The sequence below is a fragment of the Gadus macrocephalus genome, chromosome 1, assembly GCF_031168955.1.
Source record: "Gadus macrocephalus chromosome 1, ASM3116895v1".
NCBI lineage: Eukaryota > Metazoa > Chordata > Actinopteri > Gadiformes > Gadidae > Gadus > Gadus macrocephalus.
Genome location: NC_082382.1, coordinates 17,559,182 through 17,577,046, shown reverse-complemented (window position 1 = coordinate 17,577,046; position 17,865 = coordinate 17,559,182). Strand labels below are relative to the sequence as shown.

Genomic DNA, 17,865 nt, shown 5'->3' with positions numbered 1-17,865 from the left:
AGGGGAAACGCTCGTGCGCCCTCTTCCGCTCAGAGGAACGCATTACAGCTTTGGTCTGTTGAGAGTGCGAGGCTTACCAGGGGCCTAGCCAGAAATGTATTACATGGGAAGTTGGTAAACACATTGTAACGGAATAAGAATATGTAGCTGCACTGAAAATGTAAGATAGATGTCGAAAACTTAAAAACGTTCTCCCAATGTTTTTATTATACTGTAAGTTAACTCCCCGTTTCAGCTCGAATTAGAATAGAATGAAACTGAGGGCAGAGTGCTCGGGGACGTTGAACTGCCTCGGGATAAGCACTTCGACGTCACTTAAAGTTAATAAGGTCAGTTCATTACATGGTAGAATGATAGAAAACTGGTTGACCGACGTCCGAGACAGAATAGGCCTACTATGTTGAAGATCATAGACATGTTACGACTAGTATTATTTATATTTAGAATAACTAATAATGCTATGACAATATATAAATGGCACATCAATCTTCTGCTGATCTATTTTTCTCCCTTGCTGGTGATAGGGTTGACGCCATCTTCTGTATCCTTTCCTCTATACTTGTTTCCTCTCTCCCCTCTCTCTCTAATCCTCCGGCTCTCACCCTCCTCCCCTTGTCGCCACTCTTTTCCTTGTCACCTCTCCTCATCTCTTCTTTCCTTTGTAATTTTAATCCATATAGTAAAATTTCTAAAGAAGAAGCCCATAGAATGTAGGGGCCAGGTCTACACATTACACTACTAACCTCCTCAGCCTACACTACTGCTCCAGAAACACGTCTGAGAAGTTTGGAAGTCTTTTAGCCTGATTATGCAGCACTCATAAATAGGATCACAAAGGTGACGAACGCGAGTCGCAACATGCCATCAATTGCATTATATTTTATCTATCTAAATCTATGCCAATATTACCTTTCTAGAAATATAAATGTAAACGTTTAACATACAGTAAAACATTTATTCTAGCAGGTCAAAAGGTCTTGTTGCTAACCCCCCCCCCCCCCAAAAAAAGAAACTTCAGGTTAACTAAGCATAATATTTGCATAATGAATAAAAGGTTAAAAAATAACATTAAGATGTTGTGTATTTAATTAAAACCGCAGGACTGTAAGTGATCATTTGGACATGCATGGAAAAGTAAGTAAATATATTCATATAGTACAAGTACAATACAAGGACAATTCTGAAATGGGAGTGTGAAAAAAACATTAAAACACTCAGGGCAACATTCACGTTGTTGCGTTCTCAGTAAATTGTTATTTTCAAAAGAATTCTAGTCTTTGTTAATATGTCAAGAACGCTTTTAACAATTTGCATATGACCAATTAAAAAAAACATAACTTATAATAGCTGACTTAAACTGACAGTCAAAAGGCATTGCAGAAATAATCTCATACGATATAAACTATTGGGATAAAATAGGTCTGATAGACAGGTCTAACAACATTACTGAGTTGGGAAAATGAAATGCTTGTGTTAAACAAATTAAGTTTCTATAGTCATTAGTACAATGAGATAGAGTTCAAGAGATACAACAGCAAAATGTATAGTGCTTAACATAACACACAACGAAAGACATACAAGATGAAAAAGAAAAGTGCCAATGACAATCACTAAAGCTAACTATAGTTTGCATTTTCATTTCAGATGAACCATTGTCTTCAAAGAACAACCAGCAAAATATAGTGCTAGCACAAGTCTCTACATTGTATGAAGAGTGAAATCCAGAAAAATCTACTTGAACAGAAAAAAAACGCCACAAAAAACGTGCATACTTTTAGTGCATAAAGACATGTCCTTATGTTCATGAACAGAAATCCTACTTCTGCAATGTTTCACATTGCAAATAAATCACTGATATCGGATAGCTCTGGTGGAGAAACTTTACTGATTACAAAACCAAAAATTCCTTGTATGGGAGGTTTTATCGACATGGTAGTCCCGATAAAAACGACCATGTACCATGACAGCAAGGGCCGTTAATATATATGTATATGTCTTCGCATTATTCCCTCACTAGGAGGGCAGACAAGTATTCATCACATCATTCAGGGGTTATTTAAATGAAATTAACCCCAGTTCAAAATGTGTATTCTGTATCCGACTGCAATGGATTTTCATTCAGAATAGAAAACATCCAATATTGACAATTTATTTCATTCATAAGGCTGTTATTCATGCAGGAAAATGTATTTTTGAATGGGGTAGTCGGAGGCACCAATGTGATTTTAAGGCAAAATGATGAATCTCTGAGTGTGAGTGAAAGAGCAGTGATAAAGATTGTGAGCTCTGAACGCTAAAAACAACAGTCAAGGTATTTTTTCCTGTAGTGGAAACTAGGGGTGTGCACGGGTACACGTGTAACCGGTTAGTAAATCATAACCGTTTAGGAAAAATAAGTAAACGAAAACTAAATCAAAAACGCTGCGCCATTGTTTCAATGGGAATCGCGACGGTCCATACTTTCAACATAAGTCCTTTTTCCATCAAAAAGATAATGCGCTTTAAAATGATGCGCATCAAAAGTTAGTGCGACATATGTGATGGAAAAAGGGTTATATCGCTCTAACGCCGATTTTGTCGCACTAAGTTAATTCGCTCTGCAGAGGTGGTTTTGGGAAAGTTCTAGCGACATAAAAGTAATGGAAAACGGCTGAAGCGATATAGAATGTCGCGCATGCGCATTGTTGATGGAAAATCATCTAGCGGGTCAGAAAAATGCGCTTCAACACGGGGCATGTGACACAATTTTAATTCGCTATAATCATTCTGTCGATGGAAAACCGTTTAGGCGCTTCTTATGTCGCTACAAATTAATTCGCTTTAAGAGTTAATTCGCTTGAAAATCTGATGGAAAAGGAAAATAGTTTACATATTTATAATTCGAAATTCGTCCCAGCCTTTATACCACGGATACTCTAGGGTCTATAGCATATAACCGCTTTTTCTGATTACAGTTTAATGTAACAGTAAGCTGACAACATCCTAATTAACACTGCAACTGCAAATTAACCGCACGGAGATAACCATGGCAACCGGTCAAACAAAGGTTATTTTTGCAATCATTCTGCTCGCGCATCCGCCTTGTTGATAAACAAATATCCCCCTATAGCGCGACTGCGGTTCACTTTAAAAAAATAATATTTTTTTTCATTAATAAAAAAAAACGGTTAACCGTGTACACGAAAAAAAAATAAAAGGGGTTGTGTAAACCGTTTACAATTTTTTGTAACCGTTCACACCCCTAGTGGGAACCAGACAGGACAGGGAGCTCTCTAGAGATGATGGGAGATCTGATGGGTAGTCACTATGGCTTAGTTAACATTTGGTTTGTTCACTGAGAGGTTAAGGGCTGTGTTACACCTCAGCAAGCAGCCAGAAGTGTAAGGTGAGAGGTCACACAGAGAAACGTCAATTCATAGTCTCACAAATATAGAAATGGCATACATTTAAAAAACAATAAATACCATTAATAACCTGGTGTAGAGAGGGAGAGTGAGAGCTGGAAAGCGGGTATGTGAGTGACACAACAGATTAATTCCCTTCAGACTTGACAAAAAACAGTAAAATATATTGACGTATTGCAAAAAACTGCAGAAAGCGATTATAAAAAAACTTTAACTTGGTTGATTCTAATTTTTGGTTCTGTGGCCCAACTGGTGAGGATATGAGAGTTAACTTTAGAAGATAGCTGCCCATGTGGAGAACGTTAACACAAGCAAGTAGAAAAAGTCACATGCTAACAACCTAGCTATTAGTGTATCAGACCTTTAGTAAGCCAACTGCTAGCTTCTGATATACTTACACGTATACACAGAGCCACTCACACAGTTTATACACCTTATAAAGGGGTTTACATGAGGTACGTTTTTTTGGGGGGGGGGGGGGGTGCAGGTTGATATGATCTTGACACAATAGGTTATGGGCCATACATTACACTTTTTTAGTGTATCCAGGCTATTGCATCTTTGATGGTTGAGTGCATTAGGATAAAAACATTGATTGAGCCCAAGGCCCCCCTGCAGCATCTGTAAGTATAAAAGCCCTGTGTGTTGTGTTTGGTTATTCGCTCGAACGTAGAAAGTTAAAACCGTTGCTGTGTTGCCCATGTGTTACAGAACATGCGCCGATGTGTCCACGGGGAGAGTGTTGCTACGGCAGTAAACTCGTTAGTGATGCAGTCCTATTGAAGTCCAGTGAAGTGTTGTATTGACTGAGGGGGGGGGAGGCGGAGGGGAGGGAGACGGAGATGACAGCCGAGGAGAGTGGGGTTTAAAGGGGGGAGAGCAAGGTTGGAGTCCAGCCCCTGTAGTTTATGGCAGAGTGAACAGGAAGCTCTCTCAATAGTCTCAGTCTATTCCCAGAAGGCTTGCTGCTGAGCTCCAGGCTTCAGCAACATGGCTCCACTGGAGGGTAAAAAAAAGAAAGAAGCGGAGGCAAAGGAGACAGGCAATAGTTCAGGTGTTCGGACTCTTTGGGGTCAGCGAGGTTTCTTTTTCCTTGCTCCGACTCTGCCCCCTGGTGGTGAAGTGTAAGCTATGCCTGGGCGGCGGTGACCTGGCTCATCATCTGGCACTAGAGTGGGACTGTACAGCCATGATGACGTGGGAAGCTCCGCCTTCAGCCCTCTGGTGGTGGTGGTGGTGGTGGTTGTTGTTGTGGTGGTGGTGGTGGTGGTGACGCTGCTGGCCCATGCCCGCCAGCACTGACATGGCCATGGCCTCCGCTGCCGCCCGCGAGCTCAGGCCGTTGGGCCCCGCCGAGGGGCTTGGGGCCAGGGAGCTGTGCTGGATCACCGGGGCCGGGGAGCCGATGGGCTCGCTGGACTCCTTCATGCCCCCCTCTGCAGCCACATGGAGGGACGGGTGAACATACAGTCAGTCAGTCTCGGACATTCATTCATTTCTGCACAACTACAGAAAAATGGATAAAGGGGTGGCTGTTTTGAACCATGCAACAGGTGGAAATAGAGAGAGCCACCACAAGCACATTCATCTGAGTAGAGTAGCTGTAGGAGGAAGGGAGTACGAGAGGGAGCCCACCTAGGTAGGCCGTCTTCTTCTGCATGTTGGTGACAGGACAGTCCTTATGAGCCAGCAGCAGCTGCTTCAGATGAGCCACCTCGTTTCGCAACAGTGACACCTCATTCTGACAGGGACAGTAAAGCCAACACGTCAAGTATCACATAGACACGTGTTGTAGGGCTGCTTGAGCCACACAGCTAAAGCTGTGAATAAAACACAGTTCCAGGTTGTTCTACTCCCAGCATTCAAGTACTGGGCTCGATGCCTAATACTGCAATCTACCTGCAGGCAGCCTCGAGCAAGAGGCCTCAACCCCGAACCTACTCCTTAAAGGGCTCATGTCATGGCTCCAGGTGTGGGTGTGATTAGCTGGTACAAGCCGTTTGGCACAGGGGAGCAATGATTTTCATAGTGACGTCACAAGTGGGCGTGTACAGCTAGATGTATGCTGGATAGATCAGTCTACCAGCCTACCCAGTGGACTGTAGCAAACGTTGCTCATCTATTCTTCATATATATGGGTGGACACGCCCACTTGTGATGTCACTATGAAATCATTCCTCCCCTGTGCCAAACGGCTTGTACCAGCTAATCACACCCACACCTGGAGCCATGACATGAGCCCTTGAAGGCCAGTGATCTGAATTTGCTATAAAAAAGGATTCCCAGGCCCACTCACCGACAGCGAGACGTTCATGGAGTTCAGCTCCTCGGCCTTCTTCTCCAGGGAGCAGACCCACACCTTGCGCTTCTGTCGGCAGCGCGAAGCCGCCGCCCGGTTCCTCTCCAGGAAGCGCTGCCTCCGCTCGTCGGGGTCGTCCTCAGCCGTGCGTCTCCGCCTCCCGCCGGTGGGCTGGGCCGGGGAGAACTGGGGGGAGGGGGACACGTCAGGATGACACCCATAAGAGGGGGAGGGAGGGGGACACGTCAGGATGACACCCATAAGAGGGGGAGGGAGGGGGACACGTCAGGATGACACCCATAAGAGGTGGAGGAGGGGGGAGAGGCGACACCCATAAGAGGTGGAGGAGGGGGGAGAGGTGACACCCATAAGAGGTGGAGGAGGGGGGAGAGGTGGACGGATGAAACACACCAGAGGTGAAGGTGGGTTGTGAGGCAGAAAAGTAAAACAAGAGGTGGAGGAGTCAGACAAGTGAGGGGGAGGAAAGGCTGACAAGAGGCACCCGTTAAAGGGGGCGGGGGGGTGGGGGGGTGAGGAGGGGGGGGTTGGTGCTGACAAGGGGCACCCATAAGAGGGGGAGGAAGGTTGGGAGCCGCAGGAGTGAATCAAACATGGAAGAGGGGTTGGGCAGGCCTTGAGTCACATCACAGTCTGAATCAGAGTACAGTCTGAGTAATAAAAGGTTTACGAGAGTGACACACACACACACACACACACACACACACACACACACACACACACACACACACACACACACACACACACACACACACACACACACACACACACACACACACACACACACACACACACACACACACACACACTAAACTTGAATGTCTCTCAGTCGTTGGGTGCCTGCTGTGTACCTGTGGCTGTGCGGGGGACGGGGCGTCTGGGTGCTGCACCAACAGCTGGCTCTGCTCGGCCCTCTGGGGCACCATGGGACTGCAGCCCATGCCCATCATGCCTCCCATGCCCCCCATGCCCAGGCCGGATGGGCTCTGCTGCGACAGCGCCGCCTTCAGACGCTGCAGGAAGAGGAGCAGGAGAGGGAAGTGAAACCGCATGATTCGAGAGTTCCTTTGACAAACATCTACATAAAAAAACGTAGGTTATGTTGTTGTTAACTTCATAACACAATCATAATGAGCGTATGACACTCTCATGGGATTATTAGCAGAACAATTATTGAACCTTTGGAGGGAAAATGATCATGTATTCGTCATATGTTGAATCTAAGCAGGAGAATTAAGAGGAAGCATAAAAACATTGCTGACACTGTATGTCCGTTACATTAAGCAAATAATTTCTCAATACGTTCATGCATAGTCCGGCCAGAGGCCATCAGTTTTTTCTACCGCTAACCTTTGAGGAAATGTTTGTTTTCTGATGACATTTGCTAAACTTAGTATATTGCTAAAGGTAGCTAAAGATGTAACTCGAATGGCCCATCGACTAAGATTTAGACCGATCTACTAGAAGCCAATGGACAAAATCAGTAGTTTCCGATTAATCGGATGATTCTTTTTTATTTTTTTCATATATCAACTTAATAATAAAAACTAACACGCCAACTTAACTACCCCCCACGCTTCCTCATTTTCATCAAGAGAGCTGCACCACAACGAGTTACAATGTGTCATCATTTAAGTGTGGCTACAGTGTGTGGGGTAAATAACCACCATTTAAAGAAATATTGCAGTCATATGATGATGAAAGCTAGACCACAGGACGGGCCGGGGGGTGAACCAGTACACAGGCAGAACACAAGAGATGGAGTTGGGCGGAGGAGAAGGAGGCACAGGAGGAGGTGGGGGAGCAAGAGGGAGCGAGATAAAGCAAGACGGAGACAGAAATAGAAAGAGCCAGAAGGCGAGTGTCTGGCCGTGCGCTGACCATCTTTGCCTCGGAGTGGATGCTGTAGCCAGAGGGGGAGCTGGAGCCACTGCTGCTGCCTCCCATGGGAGGTCCAGGGATCCCAGGAATGTTGGGCACCATGCAAACGGGCCGGGCCAGCTAAGGAGGACACAAAATAATAATGCATAAGCACTCTTACGATGAGGCAAATCAGAAAACTGGTGCTGAAGGCCAAACATGCATGGATTGCCTATTGAGCTGTGTGTCTGTATGCATGGTTCAGAAAGGATTCACCATGACTGCATGAAATAGATGTAGAATGACTGTTTAGGCTTACGTTGATGACAGAGGGCATCTGCACTGGTCCTGGGAGCACCGGCACTGCATGCCCATTGGGGAGCATCATCATGGGGTAGTGGCTGGTGGGAGAGCTGTGTGTGCACACAGAGCAGATGTGATGTTATCGTGTTGAACTGCAGAAAGGGCTGCATTCAATCCAGGAGGGGAGGAACATCAAGGGACCATTTGGGCGATAAGCTCACCCCAGGGTGCGATTGGAGGGTGGTGTCTGGGTGATGACGGAGGTGGGGGAGGGCATGGTCGGCTGAAGGGCGTCGAACCCAAGGTGGAGCGGGAGGGACCCTGGCCGCACGATGGTTGGGGTCGGGGCCGAGCTGCGGGGCGGGGTGTCCTTGTGGAGGGAAAGGGGTTCGACAGTTAGGTCAAAACGTCGACAACACCTGCGGCTGAGCGGGGTGGGCATGGCTCTGCTTGTGGAGGACAATAGGCAGAGTTAGAACTGTATACTTTGATCAGATATTATATGAATCTTGGGACTACTGTGTGGATTGGGGGTTTAAAGCCAACTATAATAAAACATTAAGCCTCAATTTAATGATGAACGCACCAACAGATGATGCATTTCAGGTTTTGAATGAAGATTTTTCTTTTCCCTCCATGTCATCCATGTCAATATGGCACCCTGGATAGCACCAGGGAGACTGGGACAACGCTCGCTCTCCTACCCTTTTCATGGACGGGGGGTCCCCATAGCCCCCATCGGAGTCGCTGGAGATGGAGCCGGGACTGCACGGCGGGGAGGAGTCCACCTCCACGGGGTCCTCCTCCTTCACCTTGACGTCCGACGGCGTCTGCAGACCCTGAGCGGCGGCGTGGCTGGCTGCTGTGAGCTGAGGAGAAGGAGGAGGGGGAGATAGAGCAGGGTGGTGTTAAGATCCCTGCCATCCCTACCCCGGCCCGGGCCCTAGGGGACTCGGGAGCTCTGTAACTCAAGATGAAGTCGCTCTTGGGTCATGAGGGACAACCCACTTTTGGCGCATCACATTAGAACCGCAGCCATAGGCGTAGAACACAAGCTCAGTTGGACCGCAATCTAGACTATTTGTTCCAAGTGCGTGTTCATTGAGCAGCTGTTGAACGAGATGGCAAGTTAAAAAAGCGTATTCCCAGCAAGCATCGTTGTCAGTGATATCCCAATTCGAGAGAATAGGCAAATGATTTCACTGCACTTTAGAAAGCGATGGTTTCTATTCTACGGATTCACACAAGGGGTTCAAACTAATTCCTCTCTATTCGAACGACACATGGGGCATGCAGACGTGCAGGACTTTTTCATTATGGTTTTAATTATGCCAATAAAGGAAATTGATATTCTACAACCAAGCTTACATTTTACATCCGTATTGGGAGGAGGAAACATACATTTAAGGATCTGAGCTGTTCTGTAAGACTAAATCAGTATCCAACATAATAAATGTTTGACGCCTGCATCACTGGTGAAAAAGTGTGATTTCTGCTTCCTGACATTGAACACAGACAGGGGGGCGGCCTCCGGCTCTTACAGGGTTCTTGGACCTCTTGTCGTCATCCTCCTGCGCTTTGCGGAACTCGTGTTCGAAGGAGCTGGCCAGCTCGTTGAACAGGCCCACCTCCTCGCAGTTCTTGAGGAAGCGGGTGGGCGTTGGAGTCTGGTCTGGTGGAGAAGAGGAGTGGATGGGCGGAAACGACAAGAACAAATGACTATTCAATGAAGCGCCTTTGCACTCGGATCACACTCTGATGTCTGACGCCGCTAAATATAGAACGCGCCAGATTCATCTGGTTTGGATAACAGGGACACTGTAAAACACAGGCGAATGCTGGCTTTGTTGGTTTTATTTATGGGAAAGCTAAATTTGAATCTTTTGTTACTTGTTTTTATGCTTTAAATAGCTTTTACTGCCCTGGAGCAGAGCCACAGAGATGCATGCATAATTGAGCCTTTTGCATTTAACTCCTTACCTGCAATAATGACCGAGTCCGTTCTGGCTGGTCCAAACTTGAGCGTCATCTCGTGCTTGTGTTTGTGTACCGCCAAGTGGTCCTCGTTGGTAAAGCCCTGTAGTAAGCATCAAGGGAGATATGAAGGAGAGAAAGGGACAAGGAGGCAACAATACATGAATTAGTCTTCACAAGGTTGGCCACAGCCAACTGAAGAGTCATGGCACCTAAACCCATAAATATCAAATGTCCGATAATCAGAGACAGAGAGGGAGGGAGACGTTCTCTCTGAGATGTGTCCCAACAGATGTATACTGAACCATTGTGCGTTGGCCCACAAAGAGGAATATCCGTGTTGAATAGTAGCCTGTGCCTCAGACGCACGGTGTCAGTGTCTCCTATAGCCCCGGGACGTGGCCTCAAATATCTCGGCTGCATGCTACACCAAGCCAGAAAGACGAAATAGAACTGGGAAATGGCACGATGCACTCAAACAGTTTCCAGGGAATATGAATAGTCTTTATTTTTACCACAAAAGGAAGTGGTTGAACACGTTAAGCAGTTAAAATGGACAAAATGGTGGTACAACACTGGCACGGATGAGGTCCCAAACACTCAAAAGGGGTTGACTTAGGAAAATGGGCTGTGGCGGCGGCGACGCCAGCCTGTTCCTCATGGCCTTACAGCCTATTCCTGGCCTCGCATCGACGTAGTGAGTTCAGTCGGTTGCGAGAGTGAAGTGGAAAACACAGTCAAGTGTCGGGCAGGGGGGAGCGGGCGCGGGGGGGGGGGGACGCCTTATTTTTAGCCACGCCGAGCAGCATCACCACCGATACAACCGCAGGTCTCGCTGGTCTCTTACAGCCAGGCCCGTCGGGGCAACTAGGAAACTATCTCCGGCTAATCTCTCTGCAGCGCATACTGCCAGATACCATTTCAACTGCCCAAACTGTAAATAAATAAAGGCTGGCGGAGAACAGGGTTCAAAGTGATGTTGTCAATGTCAACACGTTGGAAGGAAAAGTCCCCGGCCCAAGACGTTCCCAAGACGTTCTGTAAGTCCTGTTCCGGCCGTCGCTTCCCGCTTAGTGCTGGGGCTCGGACCCCCGAGAGGGGAGGGCCAGGTCTCCAGGTCTTATCCAGGTCCCTAACCAGGCTCTGGATTTTTAATACTTATACTTCTTAGATTGAGTGACAATAATCCTTTTTAATTAAATTATGACATACAATCATGACATGTATACAATCATAATTCATGAGATGTTAAGTGAAGGATGTAAGGTTTTTTTTTTTGTTGTATGGGTTCTGTAACAAAGTGATAATATATCACAACATCATCTTGCTAGCAATGTATAATATATTAATATTATCACATCATTCTCAATATACGTTTTTTGATAAAACTCATATCTCTCCCAAGGATAATGATTAAAGTCCTCTTTACTTCATCCAATATGATAATCATCACAATATAACACTTGGTTAAGACCATAAAACTGCATTACTATACCCAGTTATAGTGTACCAAAGGCACACAACACACACAAGCCCAGGTGTGTTTACCCATCAGCCAATTCACACTTAAATAACCAAGACACATCAACCTTGAGGGTGACAAAGCATGCCCCGTTAAACCAACATTGACATCAGTTCGACTTCCATTGTGTCTACACATCGATCAAATGGCTAAATAATGAATGATATCAACAGATGAAATAAGCAATGATTGTTTACATGTTTACATCACAGTGGGTGTCCATAAAGTTTTTGAGGGGAAAAAGGAAACAAGCAAATCAATTATTTACTGGACTGGTTTGCGTGTTGCATTGCCTTACCGCCTACGGTCAAACCAATCTCACTGTAGAGCAGGCTGAGGCCAGTTGAAAGCAACAAATTCTAAATCACACTTCAGAGTAATGCAACCATAACCATTCGATCCGTCACAATACAGTGGTTATCTTATCTTTGATCCAGTGTATCTAGTAAGAGTATACCGTCTAATATGGCGATACTGTCTGAGCGATGTCGTCTGGCTAATTTAGCAGAATTACCCAGGGAGAGGGGCCAAACCTCCATTATCGGTATCAGATCTGGTGTATCCCTCACAGACAGGCTTAACTTCACTTTCTCAAACACAGCGTCTTAACCGGCTGCCAGAGTACAAAGTAACCAACCAGCAAACTGTTTGATATGGCCAACTTCACACTACTCAGGTGGGAGCATGCCAGCCTGGGCATTGTGGGATTCTTTGTGACGAATAGACAGTGTAGTCCACTTGATACCAAGTTAGGACCATGTGGATATTGGAGACACGGCTGGCACAGAGCTGATTCATACCAAGGACTCAGACCTGTGTTAGCAGGGAGCAGATGTCTAAGGTGGCAGGTTGAAACAGTAATATTCACCCATTACTCATTTCAAACACTGGTGAGTCACCGTTAAATCGAGACTGTTTGTTTCACAAGACGGAGTGTAACAGACAAGACAGAATGCCGTCAGAGGGAAGCTCAAAGTGAACGTCGGCTACCGCTGTAGGAAACGTCAGAACAGTTGGCAACTCGCAACATGATATGATGAGCCAAACAAACAAAGCTGTTCCAACATAAATATATTTAATTGATACAGTAAACATTTGAAATGGAATCAATGTCAATATCAATTTCAGCCAACTTCCCCAAGGCAAGCAGTACACAGACAATACAACGCTCCCTCCCCCTCACCTCAACAGCTGAACCTAAGGCAAGCAAAGAGATAGAGAGGGGGGAGAGGGGAGAGAGCTTACCTGTCCACAGCCAGGGGCAGCACACACAAAAGGTCGGTCATCCCCCATTTTTGCAAAGAGCTTGCAATGTAACTGTGGGAAAAGAGAAGAGGAAAACATTGTTGTGGCTTTTCTTCTCTCGTCTTCTTGATTTGTGAGTCGCGCATCCAGCAAACAACACAGCAGGGATGCTGTGGTTTGTTGTCGGTAGTCGGGACTCGGGAGCAGGAAGCAGAAAGGCGTTTAAAAATATCCCTTTCAAGAGGGAAAACACACACACACGGAGGTAGCAAGACAAAGTTTCCCTGGTGACACTTCCATTCACGCAGGGGGCTTCTGCTTGGCCAATGAGGACAGTTTACAGAGAGGGCAACGGCTACGGATTACACAGTCATCTCCCTCTACCTCCCTCCCACTCCCGCCCTCTCACTCTCTCTCTCTCTCTCAGTCGGTCTCCACCACCCCCTCTGTTCACTTCTCAAACAGCTCCTACCTTCTCTGTACGAAGGCAGTTAGCTAAGTTCCTCCCCCCTTAGCCATCTCAAGGTAAATAAGCTCCTTTCTCCTCTACGGACGCTTACCTTTTGCAAACCAAATGCAATTCTACAGCACACATTTCTTTGGTAGACTACCAGTGAACCCTAGCTCCGTACAATGTAGAGTGTGCACGACACAGAGAATCTTGCTCGTTTACTTTCATGTATGGAAGCATGCGTCAGTTGTCTGCCTAGGAACATGGACCCATGTGGCGTTGGAAGGTCAACAGACACATTTAGATGTTATTTGACCTTGTTAAACACTGTTCATGGAGAACATTTATTATCATTGCTGGCACTAGCATAAAAAAATGGGGAAGTTCACTTTGTGGGAAATTCCACCATGAAACCCAGGTGGACATTACTGGAAAGACACCCGCTCTCCCAAACTATTGCCCAATACCATGGACTATTCAACATCTGTACATGTCAATGTGTATTCTCAATGTGTTTTCAATGGGTCTTCTCAGTAACAACACTTTTTTTTTTCTTTTCTTTTTTTTTATAATGGTCACTTGATTCACAACATGGCTTAAAACAAATGATTAAACCAAAACTATAACGAAAAATACCAACCTTTTAATTGTATGATGTCAAAATACTACACAGGAGAAAGGGGGAGCATGCCTTTTACTTTGTGAAATAAAATATAATGTAACAATGTTGGGGTTCACAATCAAAGAACAGAGTGGAAAAGTTTGCAAGTCCACTTAATCTGTTGTTTTAAAACCAAAGCTTTCAATCGGGTGACAAAACAAATATTTTGAACTTCTTCCCAGAGTACACGCTATTGACCAGAGTTAAATATGCACACGCCATTGTTTCAGTACGCATCTACTTGCGACCGACACTGACCTGGTACCAACTAAGGCCGAGCAGTCCCTGCAGCCTCTTGCTCAGTTGTCTCCATGAAAGAGCAAAATTGTTGCACAGAAACAACACACACACACACACACACACACACACACACACACACACACACACACACACACACACACACACACACACACACACACACACACACACACACACACACACACACACACACACACACACACACACACACACACACAAATACTATCCAGCATGAATTTACTTGCACTGCAGACCGCGATTCAGGAATTTTACAAAGACAACTTTTAAATATGGGAATGTGTTGGAAAGCAGGGAAGGTTTCGTAGAATGAATGTTTAAGCACACCCAACTGGCTCAAAGTGGAGTCCAGCTATTACACAATAACCCATTCCACCACACGAGATGCACGCCAATGTGCATGGCTCTTCCTGTGTGCACAAACAAACGCTAAAATAAACAAATACCATTGAAATATTATGTTAATCTTTTAACAATGCAGCCTCTGCCAATGTTGACAAAGTCACATCAATTAACAAGGGCGATAAGTGATCAATCTGTGCAAAAGGCCCCACAAAAGCCAAGCCATTGAGAAACCCCTTCACTCCAAATAGCCTAACCGTTGCATGGATTTGAGCACACTAGTGGCACCAATATGTTTGAGTGGGACAGATTATTCATGCTGTTGGCACGGGTATAGCTTTATGAATGTTTTCCCAGTGTTGAAGTCAGGCTTTTTTCCTCCTTCCATCAGTACTGCTGAGGAAGACCGCTGTCCTGTGCCAACACATGATTCCTGGTCTCCTGCACTTCAGCTGTATGGCCTTGCTTGCACTTTTGATTGTAATATGTTTTACCAATTGTCCCTCCCTCAGCTTACATTCTTTCATTGGAAGAAGGGAACTACTCCGATCCCCCGGCACAATGATTAAAGGGCTGATGCCGTTGTGCCATTTGATTTCTTGCAGACCTCCCAGGTTCGCGAGAGGAAGGCAGCATGCCATTGCGAGGGCTCTCGCAAATTGCTTCCAATCCACTGAGTCAACTTGGGCAGAAATGCATCTGCAAACGAGATACTGCAGCCACCTCATTATACCATGGGTGTGGACAACATATGGAAACAGAACCATCTGGCATTGATTGGCTGGGGAAGTTTACATTTCGCTGCAGGCCTAGACATGGTAGAGGTCCACATGGCCTGGCTCACGCCGACATGACATGTAGGATTACGGTTTTGGGGGTGGAAGACACTTCTGGCAAGAACCACACAACCTAAAAATGTATAATGTAATGATATGAAGCAATAAGATGTTTAAATTTGTCCATCACTCCTACTATCCCCTCTTTACATGTAGGATCATGCAAGTAAACCAACTCAATTTACTTATTCTTCTACTAACTACCTAATTATTAAGTCGTTGGCTAGTTCATAGTAGGAGTAGTAACAGATCGGAAGAGAAATAGAGTAGGTATAACTGTCAACAATAAGCGACATGGTGAACGGCATTGAGCCAAACAAGGTAACTTAATACACCAAACCCTAAAGATTAGGGTAAATGGTTGAGGATGACTGCCCACTAGCAAAGTGAGTCCAGACAGCCTTGACCGACCTCAAGAATATACTCTGGTACATAAATCACTGTGATGCCCTTTGACATGATTCACATGATTGATTGATGATGATGGAGCCACAGATTCCCCCCTACACCTATTTATGCCTCCATTCATCCAAGGTGACACAGATTCCAAATGGCCCCAATTCTATCTCCATTACCACTCATTGAGCCCATCATCCTGCTGTTAACTTGGATTTCTCAGACTCAGCAGGTGTAGGGGAACGGGGCCCGGCTATAATCAGCCACAGCCATTCAGTGTTTGATGGAGACTGCTAGGAAACTGACTAAACAAACTGTATTAATAGCTCACGCTGCAGCCGCGACTCTGGAATCTGAGGCTTGAATTGCCAGAGGGTAGGGGAGACCCCCACAGAAAAGAGGGCAGAGAGAAGGGAGAGAGAAGGCAAAAGACAGAGAACGTGATTGGTTTAACATTGGATCAAGGGTATTGGGTAGATCACAGGTGAAGCTGTAGTAAATACAAGCTGTATACACTGGGAGACAAGAGCTACGCTGCAGCTTGCTGGCAGCAAAAGTTAATGTGCATTACTTATAAGTAAATAGAAGCTGAGATGTATTTACCAGTGAATAAACATTAAACCAACATTGAGCCAAAATACATGCATGACCCTATGCATTGTGTAGGATGGAATTGAACCTCTCAGACCATTTACTCGTATCCATTTTGAAGAAGCATTTCACATTTGGTAGCAGTCAAACAATTTTAAACATTTACAGTCACATTCAAATTAATTCAAACATCAGCCGAGCAAGAGTAAACTACTAAAAAGGTTCAGTAACACTACTATTGCACCTTAAATTATATTTGAGGTTAATTTAGATTGACATTTGCTCTTAATAATTTAAAGAAATAATGTTGATTTTTATTCATCTCTAACGTTTGGATTATTGTTATTTAACCCGGCCTTTGCCCCTGAACAACACTTGAGCATGTTGTGGAATTATATATTTTGGTCTCAAACATCACCTACATAATCAAGGTGTTGACAGGTACAAAGACGGGCAGTGTTCATGAGCTGAATTGCAATAACAAATTCGTCATTTCTTGAGACAAACAAATATTTTAGTGAGGGGTATCCTGCAGACCGAAATGTAACCTTCTGGCATCGTTTAGGGTGAGATCTACAGGTAAACAACCATCAGGTTCGTGTAATAATCATGTAACAGGTCAAACGTTGCCTATTACAACGTTAGACACCTTTAGCCGTCGTGTAAAGTTGATTCTAGCCTCCATTACCCTCTGGCTTTGCACGAGCAAACTTAGCCCTGCCTTTTCCCGTACAAGACCGCCTATTCTTTTCACTAATTGGTTATAGGCAAATCTAACGAAAACCCATAAGTTAAGCATAACGTTAGATCATGTCAATAACCGCAACAAGTTGAATGTCATTGGTAAAAGAGAAGCAACTTTTCCCTTTAACGTTATTGAAATCAGTTAGCTGAACCAGCTAACGTTAACTACATGCAGGCCGCTTTGGGGGAACATCACAGATTGTACTAGTGCTCATGCGAACTTACAGCGTCGTCGGGGACTCGGAATAAGAGCATTGTCAACTAAATATCAAAACGTTGCTTTGATCACCCATGCGGTTACTTTTTTGATTTGATATAAGACTCGAGCACCAACTTATTGAGTTGAAATAGCAAAAGCTAGCAGTTAGTTAGCAGTCTGACACTTAACGGCGAGCGAGAGTACAAGCGAGACGTTGTATCTACCACAACAGTTTTGACAACTAATTGAAAATAACGATTTAAAATCAGACAATAGGACAGATTTGCGCGCTTGGACGCACTTTGTAATACTTCAAACTGAATTAGACCTTGTGTAGTAATTTGAAATGGTAATCAATTGTTTACAAACTCACCTTTGCGCCCCTATCTCCGACTCCCTCTCCTCTCTCCTGGAATTTGACACTCCCCTCCTCTCTGAAACATCGCGAGGCCCACGTCACGTTAAGCATGGACAACATGGCGAGACATGACATTTCAGACATTGGCACGTTAGGTATGGGTCAACTTCAACGTCAAACAAAAACACGGTGCGCGTCAGGGGGATGGCTGACCATAAATAAATGAGAAAAAACTATTTGCAGGCATCTAGTTAAGAAAAAAAAAAAAGGACTTAGTCTTAACTTCCCACATGTTTTTAGGTTGTGCTAGATTGTCTACTGCGTTTTAAGCAAAGGATTTAACACAATTTAACTTTTATGTAATTATAACCTTTATGATGAATTAT

The 17,865-nt window shown here is 45.0% G+C and overlaps 1 protein-coding gene and 1 long non-coding RNA gene across 2 annotated transcripts; one reads left to right on the top strand and one right to left on the bottom strand.

The window, feature by feature from the left end:
* Positions 1–79: 79 nt before the first annotated feature.
* On the top strand, positions 80–3,572 carry LOC132456622 (uncharacterized). The gene is made up of 2 exons (XR_009525536.1): positions 80–2,471; positions 2,865–3,572. It is a non-coding gene; the product is annotated as an uncharacterized LOC132456622 (long non-coding RNA).
* Positions 3,573–3,888: 316 nt separating this feature from the next.
* On the bottom strand, positions 3,889–17,604 carry atf7a (activating transcription factor 7a). The gene is made up of 12 exons (XM_060050942.1): positions 17,495–17,604; positions 12,626–12,697; positions 9,865–9,961; positions 9,426–9,556; positions 8,589–8,753; positions 8,106–8,254; positions 7,901–7,994; positions 7,603–7,722; positions 6,573–6,734; positions 5,701–5,889; positions 5,040–5,145; positions 3,889–4,840 (listed from the first exon to the last, which is right to left on the bottom strand). Exons 1-12 carry the CDS (start codon positions 17,597–17,599, stop codon positions 4,563–4,565), a joined length of 1,668 nt encoding a protein of 555 aa, XP_059906925.1. The 5' UTR covers positions 17,600–17,604; the 3' UTR covers positions 3,889–4,562.
* Positions 17,605–17,865: the final 261 nt, after the last annotated feature.

Coding starts and splice junctions, on each gene's coding strand:
- atf7a (XM_060050942.1), bottom strand. CDS start 17,599: ATGTTGTCCATGCTTAACGTGACGTGGGCCTCGCGATGTTTCAGAGAG. Junction 12,698..17,494: donor TCGGAGATAGGGGCGCAAAG/GTGAGTTTGTAA, acceptor CTTTTCCCACAG/TTACATTGCAAGCTCTTTGC. Junction 4,841..5,039: donor GAAGAAGACGGCCTACCTAG/GTGGGCTCCCTC, acceptor ATGTGGCTGCAG/AGGGGGGCATGAAGGAGTCC.